The sequence below is a fragment of the Panthera pardus genome, unplaced genomic scaffold (genome assembly GCF_024362965.1).
Source record: "Panthera pardus isolate Hobbes unplaced genomic scaffold, ASM2436296v1 HiC_scaffold_11, whole genome shotgun sequence".
Lineage (NCBI taxonomy): Eukaryota > Metazoa > Chordata > Mammalia > Carnivora > Felidae > Panthera > Panthera pardus.
In genome coordinates, this window is record NW_026526666.1 from 73,712,775 (window position 1) to 73,727,606 (window position 14,832).

At 45.5% G+C, this 14,832-nt stretch overlaps 1 protein-coding gene across 5 annotated transcripts in view; it reads right to left on the reverse strand.

The window, feature by feature from the left end:
* RIMKLA (ribosomal modification protein rimK like family member A) overlaps positions 1 to 14,831 on the reverse strand; it is a 33,044-nt gene extending 18,213 nt beyond the window's left edge. Inside the window, exons 1-3 of one of the 5 annotated variants that reach the window (XM_019429190.2) lie at positions 14,544 to 14,564; positions 976 to 1,036; positions 249 to 378 (exon numbers count right to left, since the gene is read on the reverse strand). In XM_019429190.2, the coding sequence (XP_019284735.1) occupies positions 249 to 285 (37 nt within the window). In that variant the 5' untranslated portion in view covers positions 286 to 378; positions 976 to 1,036; positions 14,544 to 14,564. Of the gene's footprint in view, positions 1 to 248; positions 476 to 975; positions 1,037 to 13,946; positions 14,196 to 14,543 lie in introns of those variants that run through there. The other 4 variants (XM_019429194.2, XM_019429191.2, XM_019429189.2 and 1 more) reach the window with 4 other exon arrangements.
* Position 14,832: the final 1 nt, after the last annotated feature.

Here is a 14,832-nt window from a genome sequence, read left to right on the forward strand (position 1 = left end):
TCTAAACACAGTGTTTAAATCTAAAATTTAAACAGTGTCAGAACCATCTTATAGGCTTTAACCCAAGTGCCTTCTATTTCATAAGTGACACGCTATACAACCACAGAATTCGGAGAACGCAAAAGATGCTCATGAAATCACTATTTCTCCACTGGGGGGGATGAAGAATCTCAATACAAAAACTCAGAGCAAAACAAAAGTAAGCAAGCAAAGAAACCAAAACCACAAAACGACTACATGGATCTAACCTGCATAGTTTCCCCCGCGTTCTAGAAGATGTTTCATCAATGCAACAAAAGGGGGTCGGCGTAATCACGGAGATAAATTGTTTTTAGTACTTCTGCGGATAGCGTGAACCCGAGGAACTAGAACAGAATTCTCAGGGGTGATTTATAAAGAGCATTTAGGTTATCTTCCCTTTGCCGTCAGAAAACAGTATCATTTATACAGGCTTTTTCCTTTTGCCACTTACAGCCATTGGGGAAAATAACATAAAAGGAGAAGAAGAAAAAAAAAAAGAGCAAACCCCGTATAGCATCCTCAAAACTGATAGAGGAAAGAAAGAAAAGTATTCATGTTGGTGAAAATGGAGAGTAAACACGCAGGGCAAAAGCAACAGCCTGAGATGACATCACACGAGGAGCTAATACGAGCAAAAATGCTTTGAAAACCATATAGTGCCATACACACGTGAGGCGCTGGCATCATCACTGCACATTCGATGAAGCCAGCGAGGACAACTTATGCAGCTTCGTGCCCGCTGGGGAGGAAAATGGCTTTGCAACAGAAAAGTGACCTAGAGAAACGAGAAGCAGCAGAACCGTCTGGCTTTTAAATCCCAACACGAGGCCACACATGAACAGTGAAGCTTCTAAATGGGAAGAAAAGAATTCAATCGTTTCTGGAAATATCAACCACACGTGGACGGAGACAGCGCGGCCTCAAGCAGAGTCACGTACACCTAGGAAATCTTACCAGAACTTCATCTCTCTTCCCCAAAGGTAAATCTTTGGGCCTGGCTCATTCCAACTGGAGCCTTCAATAAATGAAGAATGGAAGGGGGTTAAGTGTAGCCGAAAAGACTCTACCAAGCAGTTAGACAGGTGTGGTCTCTGGCCGTGCCTGCTTCCAGCTCTGTGCCGAGAGGGGTGGGACAGGTTAAGGAATTACATGTGCACACCCAGCTCCGCCTCCGCCCACGTCCACAGCTCCCGCGATTCTTGCTGTGGGCATCTTCCCTTGTCCGGGTCATTCCTGTTCTCTTTGCCATCTAAACCTAAAGAAATCGTCGGTTCTAGAAGTAGTAGACAAGAGGCTGCTGCTGGCCCGTGGCTTCACTGCGAACGGCAGTTCCACACGGCCGTGGCCAAGAACAACCTGAGTTTAAGGCTGGCTCTTGGCAAACCTGCTGCTGAACTCTGAGACCTTGAACCACTCAGAAATGGCTTCCCCTCTCCCCATTCAAATATCTGCTCTCAGGAAAGGAACTGATACACTTAATACAGGATGCAGCCTAAATGTGTCACCTTTCCCAGAGTCCTTAACATTTTCACTGCAATCCAAAGGCCTCAGGCCAAGGGAATAAAGAGCTGATGCAGGACATCAGGGAGGGCAGGGCTCTGCTTGGCGGCCTGTAGATAGACGGAAAGCGCTCAGCAATGAGAGGCTCGTGCCCTCAAATAACAAATAACAAGGGATTTCATGTGACTAAGTGCCCCAGTGCTTTTGGGCATCACCTTGACTTGGGTGACAGGGCAGGAGGAAGGGAGCAGAGCTGTTTCTGGAATATTCAGACTCTCCCAGACTCCTACATTGGGCTTGAAATTTACTCTTCAGCCTCAAACCACTTTTTTTTTTTAACTATATCATTCTGTCCCCAAACAGGTCAGTAAGACAGTGAAAAAGATCAGACCCCAAACTAGTTAGTACAGTGGCCAACAGCCAATCTGATCTAAATCAACCATTTAAAGCCATAACAATGTTTTCTTCATATTACTTCTAAAAAGAATAATCTACTCTCATGGGTTATTACATTCTGATTTCCTTTTGAAGTCTGTTATTCACATTCAGAAATATTTAACTACATTAAAAACAGGATAGAAAAATGGGATAACTTTTTCCAAAGAACCAAGCCTGCTTTTTTCTAACTCACATATCAGGTTCAATTAAGTTAATCAAAACTAGACTTTTGCATTTATATGTACAACAGCAAAGACATGTACTTTGTAATACAGAGAAATCGGTTTAGAAAGAAGCAAATCATTCTTGGAAAGTAGAGCTCTAAATATTAAAAACCATTCTCAACCATTGATATCAATAGAGGGAAACAGAAGCACAGATAGTCAGAGGTGAGGCCACTCAGATCTGAATCTGGCTAGCATTTTTAGTGGGCATCTGTTGTATTTTAGGTACTTTGCTAAGAACCTTCACATATATTATCTCATTTAAAGGAAAAATTCCTTGGGGCGCCTGGCTGCCTCAGTTAGCAGAGTGTGTGGCTCTTGATCTCCGGGTTGTGAGTTTGAGACCCATACTAGATATAGAGATTACTTAAAAAAAATTAAAAATAAATAAATAAAGATTTCTTGTCATATGGATCCCTGCCTTAGATCTGACTTTATTTTTTTAAAATTTTTTAATGTTTATTTTTGAGAAAAAGACAGAGCGTGAGCAGGGGAGGGGCAGAGAGAGAGGGAGACACAGAACCTGAAGCAGGCTCCAGGCTCCGAGCTGTCAGCACAGAGCCCGACGTGGGCTCAAACCATGAACTGCGAGCTCATGACCCGAGCCGAAGTCTGACGCTTAGGCAACTGAGCCACGCAGGCGCCCAGATCTGACTTTAAAAGTCTCCACGTTGACTGATGCATAATGGGTTACCTCCCACCCCATGTGCACAGACGCACACATCCTTGATTTCATGAGAGAAAGCTTCAAAAGTAAACTGGTTTTAGGGGTGCCTGGGTGGCTCAGTCAGTTAAGCATCCGACTTCAGCTCAGGGCATAATCTTGTGGTCTGTGAGTTTAAGCCCTGCGTCAGGCTCTGTGCTGACAGCTCAGAGCCTGGAGGCTACTGCAGATTCTGTGTCTCCCTCTCTCTCTGCTCCTCCCCCACTCGCACTCTCTCTCTCAAAGATAAGTAAACATTAAAAAAAAAGGTAAACTGGTTTGTAGTGCACTAGAAAAAAACCTTCATGTACAAAGCAAGCAGCGGAGATAAGAAAATCACAGGACACTATAGGATGATGGCAAGCAAGGACCTCACTTACGGCAGCTTTCGGGACCCCTATATACACACATATATATACACACACATATATATATGTATATACATATACACACATATATACACACACACATATATATATGTATATACATATACATATATTTTTTTTAATGTTTATTTTTGAGAAAGAGCGGGGGAGGGGCAGAAAGAGAGGGAGGCAGGAGATTCCAAGCAGGCTCCGCACTGTCAGCATAAAGCCCAATGTGAGGCTCAAATTCATGAACTTCAAGATCATGACCTGAGCCGAAATCAAGAGTCGGATACTTCACAGACTGAGCCACCCAGACTCAGGATTGTGTAACAGTGGCTGGTAGTGAAGCTCTGAAAGTTGTCAGAATGGCATCGACAGTAGAAGTAAAGTAAGTGGATGATCCACGGAGCGCTTCACATGATCTCATCGTGTTATAAGGAAGATGTGTCATTTGAAACATGACCTGGCCCCTCTCGATGATGTTCCAGGCTTTCCCTGTGTGTTTCTAGCCTCCACCCGCCCCCTCCCCCCATAAGGAAGTTACTTCTCAGAAGGAAGTTATTTTTATTTTTAAGGAGATGCTATCGCCACTCCTTCCCTTTTAAAGTTCTTTGTCACAAGGCCCAAAGAGGTCTTACCTCCACCTCATTAAAACCCACAGTCATTTAGTGGTTGCTTTTGTTCTCCACCAATTGCTATTTTCAGGTCATTTAATTCAGTTCAACCTTTAGTGAACTGTTGGGGTGAGTCAGACACACTATGAAGCAGGAATACCAAGCTGAGCCAGGGGATCTTTGCCTATGAGGGGCTTAGTCTCCTTAGGGACATACAGACACAACGTAAACATTCAGTCTGTCACTCAACACATCCATTCAGCAATTATCTATTTAGCAGCTACTCTGGGCTGAGTCCACTGTTAGTTTGGGTGTCCCCAGAAGCGCTCCCGAGACAAGTGCAAGAAGTTTATTATTAGGATGGTAATTTCAGGAAACACGGGTGCGAGAGGAGAGAAGGGAATGTGGCAAATAGAGGGTATATTATTAAGTGAGTGACCGCCTTGGCAACCAGGGCTTAATCCTGCTGTGTAACAGTAAGAAATAGTTTAGTGCACACGCCTCAGTTATCCCACGTGAGGGGTGACGGAGTTGGCAATCGATAATTTTTGTGCACCAACTCAGTCTTTGGTTGAAAGCTGCTCCAGGGAGCAGCTTATTAATTTCCTGGCCCTTCTAGCTTGCCTTGCACGTATGGGCCAAGTGGCCTCTTGGGATCGGAGAGAGCCCTCAGAGATTCTGGTGTTGATGGTTAGAAGTGGGGCCCCAGTGCCATCAAATGGGAGGGCAACAGGGACACTGGAGGGCCACTCACAGCTAAGGAACAGGCACCATCTTAAGGGCTGGGCACGGGGGTAGAGGGGTGTGGGTGAAACAGATGATATCCCTGGAATTTAAGAAGAAAGACAACACACAATTGTGGTTAATGCTGTCGATGCTCTGTACAGGGTATCTGGGTGTTAGGAAGAGTTATCAGTCTGGTTTGGGCAGTGGGTGGGGAGAGGAGGTGACTGATTATAACACAAGTGGTCGAACAGGTTTATATGTCAGGGCACATATAGTGACATATATATGTGAGAGAATCAAGGAAAGTTTTGGAAAGGAGATGTTGACTCATGGTGCCTTTGGGCTCAGAAAAAATATGTGAAACTAATAAATGCACGTTCACCTCTCAGAAAGAAATCTATGGGCAAGGTCTGGCATCTTACAAGCACTGAGTTCAGGGATATCCCAGGGTGAATGTATTTGCAAAAGCACTGGGAGAAGTTAAGACAACTTGAGATGAAAGGCCATTATGATGAAGGAGATAAAGTGCTGGTCTCCAAGTCAGAGACGTGATTTAATTCCTTGTCATTTAGGGGCACCTGGGTGCCTCAGTAGGTTAAGTTAAGTGCCTAACTCTTAATTTCGGCTCAGGTCATGATCTTGGAGTTCGTGAGATCAAGCCCCGTGTTGGGCTCTGTGCTGACAGCGTGGAGCCTGCTTGCGATTCTCTCTCTCTCCCTCTGCCCCTCCCCACTTGTGCACAAGCATGCACGCGTTCTCTCTCTCAAAATAAATATATAAAACTTAAAAAAAAATGCCTCGTTGTCATTCAACAACTTGGCAAGACACAAGTCTCTGTGGGTGTCGATTTCCTCATCCGTAAAATGGAAGGGTCCCAGGAAACCAACCTGCCCTCTCCCAAACCCTCCCCACCCCTACCTCACTGTAACGAGCCTCCTTGCAACCACGAAGACAAATCTCCTCAAGCCCTTTATCCCTTTCACATCAGTCACCCAAGACTCCAGTCTCCGAGGCCACCTCATCTCCCTAGACGCTAATCCCCACCTGGCTCTGACATTGTCTTTTCTACTCCCATCTTCCACCCCTTTCCACCTCGCGGTGTCCTCTGGGACTCAACGGGCAGCAAATCCCCCATCCTCAACCTTTATAGTGAGTGTTCCCTTCACCCTCTTTTCCTGAGTGTGGCTCACCCCCGACTCTCCCCAGTTAACCCGCTTCCCTAACGGTCCTTCCCAGTTGTGGTTGTGCTCTCTTCCTGGCACCTGGGATTCCCTAACCTGCCAGTGGGAGAGATGCGCTCCTTGTTGTGGCTTCCAGACCTTCCTCCTCTCTCTCCCCTAAAACTCCCAGCTCAGCTCTCATCAGACTGCACAGCACTCCACTTGTACAGGCCATCTAGGGACCCCAGTCACCCACCTCTGTCTCTGAAGCTTTAGCTCCTGACTCATTGACCCCTCAACACTGCCACAGCTAATGCTGATTTCAGTACCCTTGTGCAGAATTCTTCCGATGCCCATGCCTCTGTTTCCTGACCTCATTTCCTCCAAGGATAGAAGTCCTTGGCTGAAGTCCACCACCCCAACTCAGTCACCACTCCGGGTTACATTCTAGACTTGATGCAATCATCATAATTCCAGTCTCCAAACACCGTGTCCTATCTTTCCAGCTTACTTTCTCTAGTACCCCCAACTCCAGCCAAACTTTGACCCCACTTTGACCCTAGGAACTACCATGTGTAGATCCCTGTTTTTTACTGCCCCTCGCTTCAGACCCTCACTTCCTGCCTTAACCTATTTAAATTTCATAGGAAAGCACCGTAGCATGCATCTTCAAATCTACGGTACATCCTCAGATCTTGCACCTAGTTTTTGCCTGGCTGAACCACATCCCTGGTTAGACCAATCCAACTCTGCCTACTTCGTGTTCCCTCCTGTGCAGTGGAACATGAAGAAAAAAATACAAAAACCTGCCGACTGGTCTCAAGGGCATTCTTACTGCTGCCTGGCAAGCACCCTATTTCCCTGGTCCATTCACTCTCCCTGACCCTAAAGAATGATTTCACTTTCTCTTCTTGCTACTTTCTCCCTCCTTATTTCAATGAGAGAAACTGAAGCAATCAGAAAGGAACTTCCCTATAAGCTCCCACAAGCACATCTATCCATCTACTGGCAACTGGGCCATGTAGGTTATCTTCCGTCTTACAATGACTTGAAGCATCCTTGCTCCTAGCTTAGGCCAATTCCTTGAAATATGTAACAGATCCCAATCCCTCCTTCTCACTTATAAAGCACTGCTCCAGCAATCCACCTCCCCTGCATCACCAATTTCTCTCTCTCTACTGGATCATTCACACCAGCATATAACACACTGTTTTTTCTGTCTTAAGGAAAGACTCTCAAACCCATCTCCCCTTTGAGCAAGGTCTTAGTCAGCTAGGCTATTACAACAAAATACCACAGACTGGGGGGCTTAAGCAACAGACATATATTTCTCACAGTTCTGGAGACTGGAAATCTGACATCAGGGTGCCAGCACGACTGGGTTCTGGTGAGGGCCCTGTTCCTAGCTTGCAGATAGCTGCCTTCTTGCTGTATCATCAGAAGGCAGAGAGAGAGAGAGAGAGAGAGAGAGAGAGAGAGAGAGAGAAAATTCGGGGGAGAAACAGTTCAGTTCATAGCAGGCTACTAATTCATTTTTCACCTTCCCTTTATAACAAAACTCCTAAGACAGTGCGTATATTCATTGTTTTCCATTATTTCATGAAGCTTCTCTTATCAGAGACACTAATGCTAACTCCATGTTGCTAAATCCAATGGTCCATTCTCACTGCTCATCTAACCTGATCTATCAGCAAAATCTGACACAGTCTGATCACGTCTTCCTTCTTTAAATACTTTCCCCACTCTGCTTCCAGGACATTCCTCTCTCCTGGATTTCTTCATCCCTTATACTTAGGTTCCCTTCCTGGCTGCTCCTCATCTCCCCAACCACTAACTGGAGTGCCCCAGAGCCCAGTCCTTGGACCTCTTCTCTTTTCTGTGAAGTCACTCCCTTGATAGGTATGTGGAGATGCTTCTACTTTTGATATCTTTGGGCCAGGGCTTTCCCCTTTATCCCAACTGATAAAACAGACTGCCTACTTGACATTTTCACTTGGATGTCTAATGGGCATCTCAGTCTCGGTCCTGATCCTCACCCCCTGCTCAAACCTACTCCTACATCCTTTCCAGGTGGGTAAATGGCAAACTTTATTCTTCTAGCTGCTCAGGACAGACACATTGGAGTCCTCCTTGACTCGTCTTTCCTGAACATCCAACATCTGATCCAGTAGGCAAATCCTGACAACTCTGTCTTCAAAATCTACCCCAAATCCAGTTACTTTGCACCTCCTCCCCCGAAATCATTCTAGTCCAACGATCGTCATCTCTCACCCGAATTGTAGCAATGACCTCAGCAATCTCCCTGCTTCTGCCCTTGGTACGATCAGTCTGTTCTCAACACTGTGACCAGAGTGACCCCGTGACCATAAGGCAGGTCATGTCACCCCTCTGCTCAAAACCCTTCAATGGATTCCCAGTTCATCCAGAGTAAAATACAAAGTCCTTCCATGGCCCACAAGGCCCGATATATTGGCTCTTCTCCCCTCACTCTCCACTTCTCTGACCTCCTCTCCCAGGGCCTGCTCCTTGGCTCACTCTGCTCTGGCCATACTAATTGCTTTGCTACTCCCTCTTGCCTAAACTACTCTAATCTCAGATATCTAAATGGCTTGTTTCCTCACCTCCTTCAAGTCTTTAGCTGAACATCATCTCCTAGGTGAGGAACACCCTTCCACCCTATCCAAAATTGCATCTCCTCTCCTGCCTCCAGAAACATGCCATCCCCTTTCCCTGCTTTTTCCTTCTTAGCCCTTTTCACCAACATACTATATATTTTACTTATCTTGTTTGTATCCTATCTCTGCCATCTAGACTCTAATTTCCTGGAAGGGCAGGGATTTCTTCCTGTTTTGTTCTGGTACCTAGAATGATACCTTACACATAGTAGGTAGTCAACAGGTATTTGTTGACCAAAAGGATGAACGAAATCCTAACAATGAGGATGGAGACTGTTCTTACTCTCCATCACATCTCCAGTACCTAGCACAGTGCCTGGCACAGATTGGGCAGGCAACAGTTGTGAATGGGAAGGACTGTTGTGAAGACGAAGGCACAAAAAAGATATGAAAGCATTAATAACAGAGTTACAGAAATAGTTATTCCATTATTCCTGTTGGTTCCTCAATGCAAAGTAACTAATTTAAATTTATCACTTTCTCATGGTGGGGGGGTCTTCTTGAATTACTTTTATTTTTTTAATGTATGTTTATTTTTGAGAGAGAGAGAGCGCGCGCAAGTGCGTGAGGGGGGAGGGGCGGGGGGGGGGACAGAGAATATGAAGCAGGTTCATACTGTCAGTGTAAAGCCCAGTGTGGGGCTTGAACCCATGAACTGTGAGGTCATGACCTGTGCCAAAGTCGGACACTCAACCAACTAGGCCACCCGGGCATCGCTTGAGTTATTTTTAAGAGTGAAGGATCAAATGGGACTAGATTAAACATTTCAGATCATGTTGTAGTTATGTGTTAAAACAATATAAACCCATAATAAGGTAACGTGTCTCAGGAAAGTGGGTAAGGTTGGCGTACCTAACCACTGGAGAAGAGGGTGGAATGGGGTGAGGCTGGCACTGACATACCTGGATGTCACTGGACTCCCTGCTAATAAGGGGAGTGACAAGGACGTGTGGAGGGATGGGGATTACGTGGACCTCTCTGACGATGGCTCTACCCCTTCCACCAGGCAATCCTAACAAATTTGGAGGAAGTGTTATGGTAACAGCAATAGGTGGTTCAGAACTCTGTAAGTAAGGCTTTGAGATCTACTAAGGACCCCAATGTATTGGTTCTAGAATTCTTTCCAACACAGTTCATGAGGTATCCCTAAAAACTACCGTTAGAATCATAAAGTACACATCCAGTCCATCCTCAGTCCTTGAGGTTGGCCCACGGATATAAATGCGGACCCACGCGGTAAGGCGTATCCATTCAGTGCTCACGTCGGTTTAGAAACAGTATATGGCAGATGCTTCCATCCACTCTCAGACTTTTCCACTAGTCCCGTATGGTAGCTTATTCAGATTACAGAATGTCAGGCCCAGGCTTTGGGCAGAGAGCGAGGTCAAAGATCAACCTCTATGCACAGGTTAGTATGTACCCTTGCCTGCTAGGGCCTCCTTGCACAGCAATGGGAGACCATCCCTTCTCTGTGAGGCCTCTGCCATCTTCTGGAAGGCTGCGACACGACCATTTCATCAAATTCAGTTCGGATTCCTCCCACTCGAGCACTTACATCTAACTCAGCTGATTACAACAAAGAACCAAAGAAAAATATCCCAGAACACCTTAATTTAAAGAACCTGACCTAGAAATTGCCATATGGCCACCAAGGTTTCAGCTCTGAAAGGAAGACAAGGAATGCTGAGTCATTCTGCTCCTAAGAGACAAACTGCCACACACCCTCATTTCCAGGTCAGGTGCATCTTTTTGGTCTCGATGTCTATCCCTGAGTTTGTGACTATACTTGTTTTTTGAGACAATAAACTGCCATTGTAAAGACCTGTGGGTGATCAAAGAACTTAATTTACACTGGTGGCTCTGTCCTCATAGAATGGCTCATCACAAAAACATTTACATGGCCAAAAATGATCTCCCGAACAGAACCTAATTACAGTAAAAGTCTCATACGCTTCAAATTAGCTTCTCATGCCCTTCACTCAATCACCCAAACATTAACTGGAGGCCTACTATGTATGGAGACCGGCTTCGGAACATACATTTGAGGGATCCCCAGTCATTTCGGGAGACAAAGAGAAGACAAACTTCGTAAATAGATAAATTACAATAAAATATGATGGATGCTATTTTAGAAAGATACACAATGTTACTTGGCAGCAAATGGGAAAGAGATTGCCTGAGGGGAGGGGAGGGGAGGAAGTTCAAGAAAGACTGTACAGAGGCGAATCATGGGAGCTGAGGATGGAGGAGGAATAAATTTGCCACATGAGGGGCTCCTGGGTGGCTCTGTCCGTTAAGGATCTGACTCTTGATGTCGGCTCAGATCATGATCTCATGGTTTTTGAGATCGAGCCCCATGCTGGGCTCCATGCTGAGCATGGAGCCTGCTCAGGATTCTTTCTCCCTTTCATCCAGCCCCTCCCCCACTCACATGTATTCTCTCTCTCAAAATAAATAAATAAACTTAAAAAAAAAAAAAGAAAGAAAGAAAGAAAGTTTGCCATGTGAGGGGAACTGCACCAGATGGGCACCTTGGGCCAAGGGAATCGAGTGCACGGGGCACGGGGAAGTCAGTGCAGGTGATGCATGGGGCAGAGTGGAAGAGAGGAAACAAATTTGCTGAGACTGGAATTCCTGAGCGCTGGTCCTCACTGCCAGCCAGTACTGTGTGCCAGACACCCTAGTGACGTTTTTGAGAGTTAATTTGCAGAAAGAACCTCAACAGCTGCCTGGCACACAACAAACACTACACATATTTTGCTTTGACTCTTACTATGTGCATTTTGGTGACACATGCACCACCACCTTAGCCTGTGGTTAGGAACAATTAAGAAATATTTGTTGAATGAAGAACTTGTGGTTTCTAAGAAGGAACAGAGATGCTACATCCCACGGAAAGGTGAAGGGAAAGTGTTTTCTACAGGATTGCTTCAGTCACCTGAAGGTCATTCCACTCTTCCCAGTGGCCATTCCCACTCACCCCATCCAAAGGTAGGCTGGGGCAGCTAGATCACTGGTTAAAAATACTCATCACAGGGGCATCTGGGCGGCTCAGTCAATTAAGCATCTGACTTTGGCTCTGGTCATGACCTCATGGTTCATGGGTTCGAGCCCTGCATCGGGCTCAGAGCTGACAGCCGGAGCCCAGAGCCTGCTTTGAATTTTGTGTCTCTCCCTCTTTCTCTGTCCCTCCCCCGCTTGTGCACACTCTCTTTCTCTCTCTCTCTCTCAAAAATAAATAAACACTAAAAAAAATACTCATCACAAAACTTTGCATTTGCATGGCATCTTCAGCTTACTTGTATTATCTTGTTTAAAATAACTGCCATCTTTAAATCCTAAACTTTTCATCTCTTGTCTGAATATAACCTGAAATTCTATCTCTGGATCTAAGGTCCCACTAGCCTCCACAGGGGGAAGCTCAGGAAAGAACTGAAGTAATTGGCTGAGGTCCTGCCCATACTGACTCCTGCATCAACCCCTACACTAATCTGAAGAAGGAATGAAGGAAGCAATGGTATGAATGAAGACTTTGTAAAGGTGGTTCATTAAACTCCTAAACTTTAAAATCACTTTGAAAAGTCACGCTCTAGCCTCAATGTAATTTAATTCAGTTCAATTCCACATCCACAGGAAAAGGTACTACAGGCTGTGGATGCCCCAGCACAGACTTATTCCGTATCCACAGCTGGAAATCAGACCAGGTCTTTAACTGTCGCTACTGCTGACCAGCTGGGTGGCACTGAGTATCTTTGAGCGTGTGGTTCTTCATTTGTAAAATGAAAGGGTCGGGATGGACAATCCCAAAGGCTTTCCCAGCTCTCACTCAATAATTTTCAAATGGGAAATTGCATTAATATCAGTAACTATTTCTGTATTTCAAAGCCAGTAAGTTCTAGAGTTCATTTCAGAAGAATACTTGGCTCAGCCAATCACCAAGTCTTTTCTATAGTTTGACTGCAGAAGAAACTGGGAAATAGAGTGCATATCTTTATTCACTCAAAAATATATATCGAGTGCCTATTATTGTAAGACACTATTCCAGTCATCGCTACAGCACTGAACAAGCAAGCGAGATCACCCTTCACACCCTTCCTTTGGACGGAGGAAATAGTTATCTGATAGGTTTGTTTTATATTATATAAATTGTGTGTGGCTATCTCTGAATTAGCAAAAGATTAAAACTGCTTCAAAAAATACCTGTTTTCAGTTTCTCCTTTAACTAGGCAAATAACCATATTTTCTTCTACTGTAAGAAGAAGTAACTCCTAGTTTGTGAATAGATTGAGCTACAGTCACAAATAAATTCCTATAAACTTTTAAGACACTGAACAGAAGTGTTTAAATGCTTTCTGCAGCACCGAGAATTTAATTTTCTCTTTTTCTGGGATGAATTCTTTAAAATGTTTTAAAAAAATTTTTAGTAATCTCTACGCCCAACATAGGGCTCAAATTCACAACTCCAAGATCAAGAGCCACATACTCTACCAACTGAGCTAGGCAGGCACCCCTAAAAGGGGATTTTAGATACAAAACAGCACTTCCCTACTCTTTCACAGAATGTGTGATGGGTTTACAACAGGAATATGATGTGGAATTTCAATGACTATATCTCAAAAATGGCATCTTTACAAGCTGCAAAATAAAGAAATAAAATGAAGAGCAAACAAACTGACCTTGGGGGTAGAAAAATGTATACTAGATCTAGATCAGGAAAATATAACAGATTGTTCCATTTAAGAATTTTAGAGCTGCAAGAACCACTTAGTTTTTATAAACAAGAAACCTGAGATTCAAAGACATAAAGGGACCTGGCCAAGGTAAAGCCAAGATACTTGTTAGTAGCAAAGCTGTGGTAAGAATTCAGCTTTGCAGAACCCTTATTCAGGAATCTTACTCTACGTTGACTGTTAAGCGTTTTAACAAATCGGGAATAGAGAGACAGTACCCCTTATAGATGACACATTGCTTTAGATTAATGTGTGACACCTAATGTTTATAGTATATTTCTCCAGCAGGCTATATAATCTGATATTACTTATGAAGGGTTTAGATAAATTTATGGATGAAGCATCTAGAACAGATCCATTCTACACAGGTCACATTCAAAATGCCTGTAAGTATCCTGTTCAGAATTTGGAATCCCTTTCCTCTGCTAAAGAAGAGTAACGAATCATGAGCTTATTTAACCAGGTATGATTGAAATATTATGAATGGTGTCCCAAAAAGCACCCTGAACTGGGCCCCAATTCCCTTCGCCCCCAGCCCTACATCTGATCCCCCTGAAGTAGCTGGATTACTTCCAGAGTGGAGGCTGGAGCGACTCAAACTGCAAACCAGAGGGAGGTTCCTAAGCCACGGATTCCTGTCACAGACTGCTTGTATTAAAGATAATTAAGAATATCTAAAAACATACTTAACCTTTTGAGGTCAGGGTCACAGATGATAACCAAGTCTTACCCAAAAAATGTCTCTTGGACACAGCATAGAGAAATCTGAGGCCAGAATGGTCTGTACCTGAAATCTTGGCTTTTCTGGAATCAGAATTCAACACTTTTAGGAAGGAGGATGAGTTTAAAGAGAAGCCATCAACGGTCCACTCTCCCACTTACATACTCAAGAGGTGACTCCAATCGTAAATGTCTTCCCCTATGTAGGTTCCTAGTCTGGGAATGACATTCTATGTAGTGCATTACTGACGCTTACACGCTCCTAGAAAACTTTTAAAAACATTCATCTTAATGGCAATTTTGTAAATTTAGTGAGGGTTTCCATAAAGCTATACTGACAGGGTATGGATGCGAGCGGAATTTGCAAATTTTCCTCGGACCTCCAGACGGCTTCAGGTGAATTCGAGTTCCTCCCAAAACAAAGTCCCCTAAGTACGTGAAATTCCGTTCTCAAATCTTGGTCTCGGAGCAGATGGTGGTGGTCAAAGGAAGCTCTCAAGGTTAGGGGCTTTCTCCAACCCTAGGAGGGCTCGCGGGGGAAGGCGGCTGGTCTGCGGGGCCCGAAGGAGACTTGGCTGGGGGAGGCCCGGGTGCGCGCGCCCACCGGCCGGCTCCCGGGGACCCCGGCGCGCCTCCCCGCCCTCCCGGGGCCCGCCTCGCTCACCGAGGTGGCCGCCGACGATGGTGACGGCGATCTGGTCCATGAGCACCGCCCGGAAGCGCACGTCCTGTTCGGAGCAGCGCTGACGGAGAGCGCGCAGGATCTGCACCTGCGGGTAGTCCTCGCGGATGCGCCGGTCCGTCAGGAACCAGAGCTGGGAGCACATGGCGGCCAGGGCGGCGGCGCCCGGCGCGGCGCGGGCCCCCTCGACGCCCCGGGCCGCTCGCTCGGGCTGGCGGGCGGGCGGGCGGCCGGCGTCCCGGGCGAGCGCGAGCCGCGGCTCCGCTCCCGC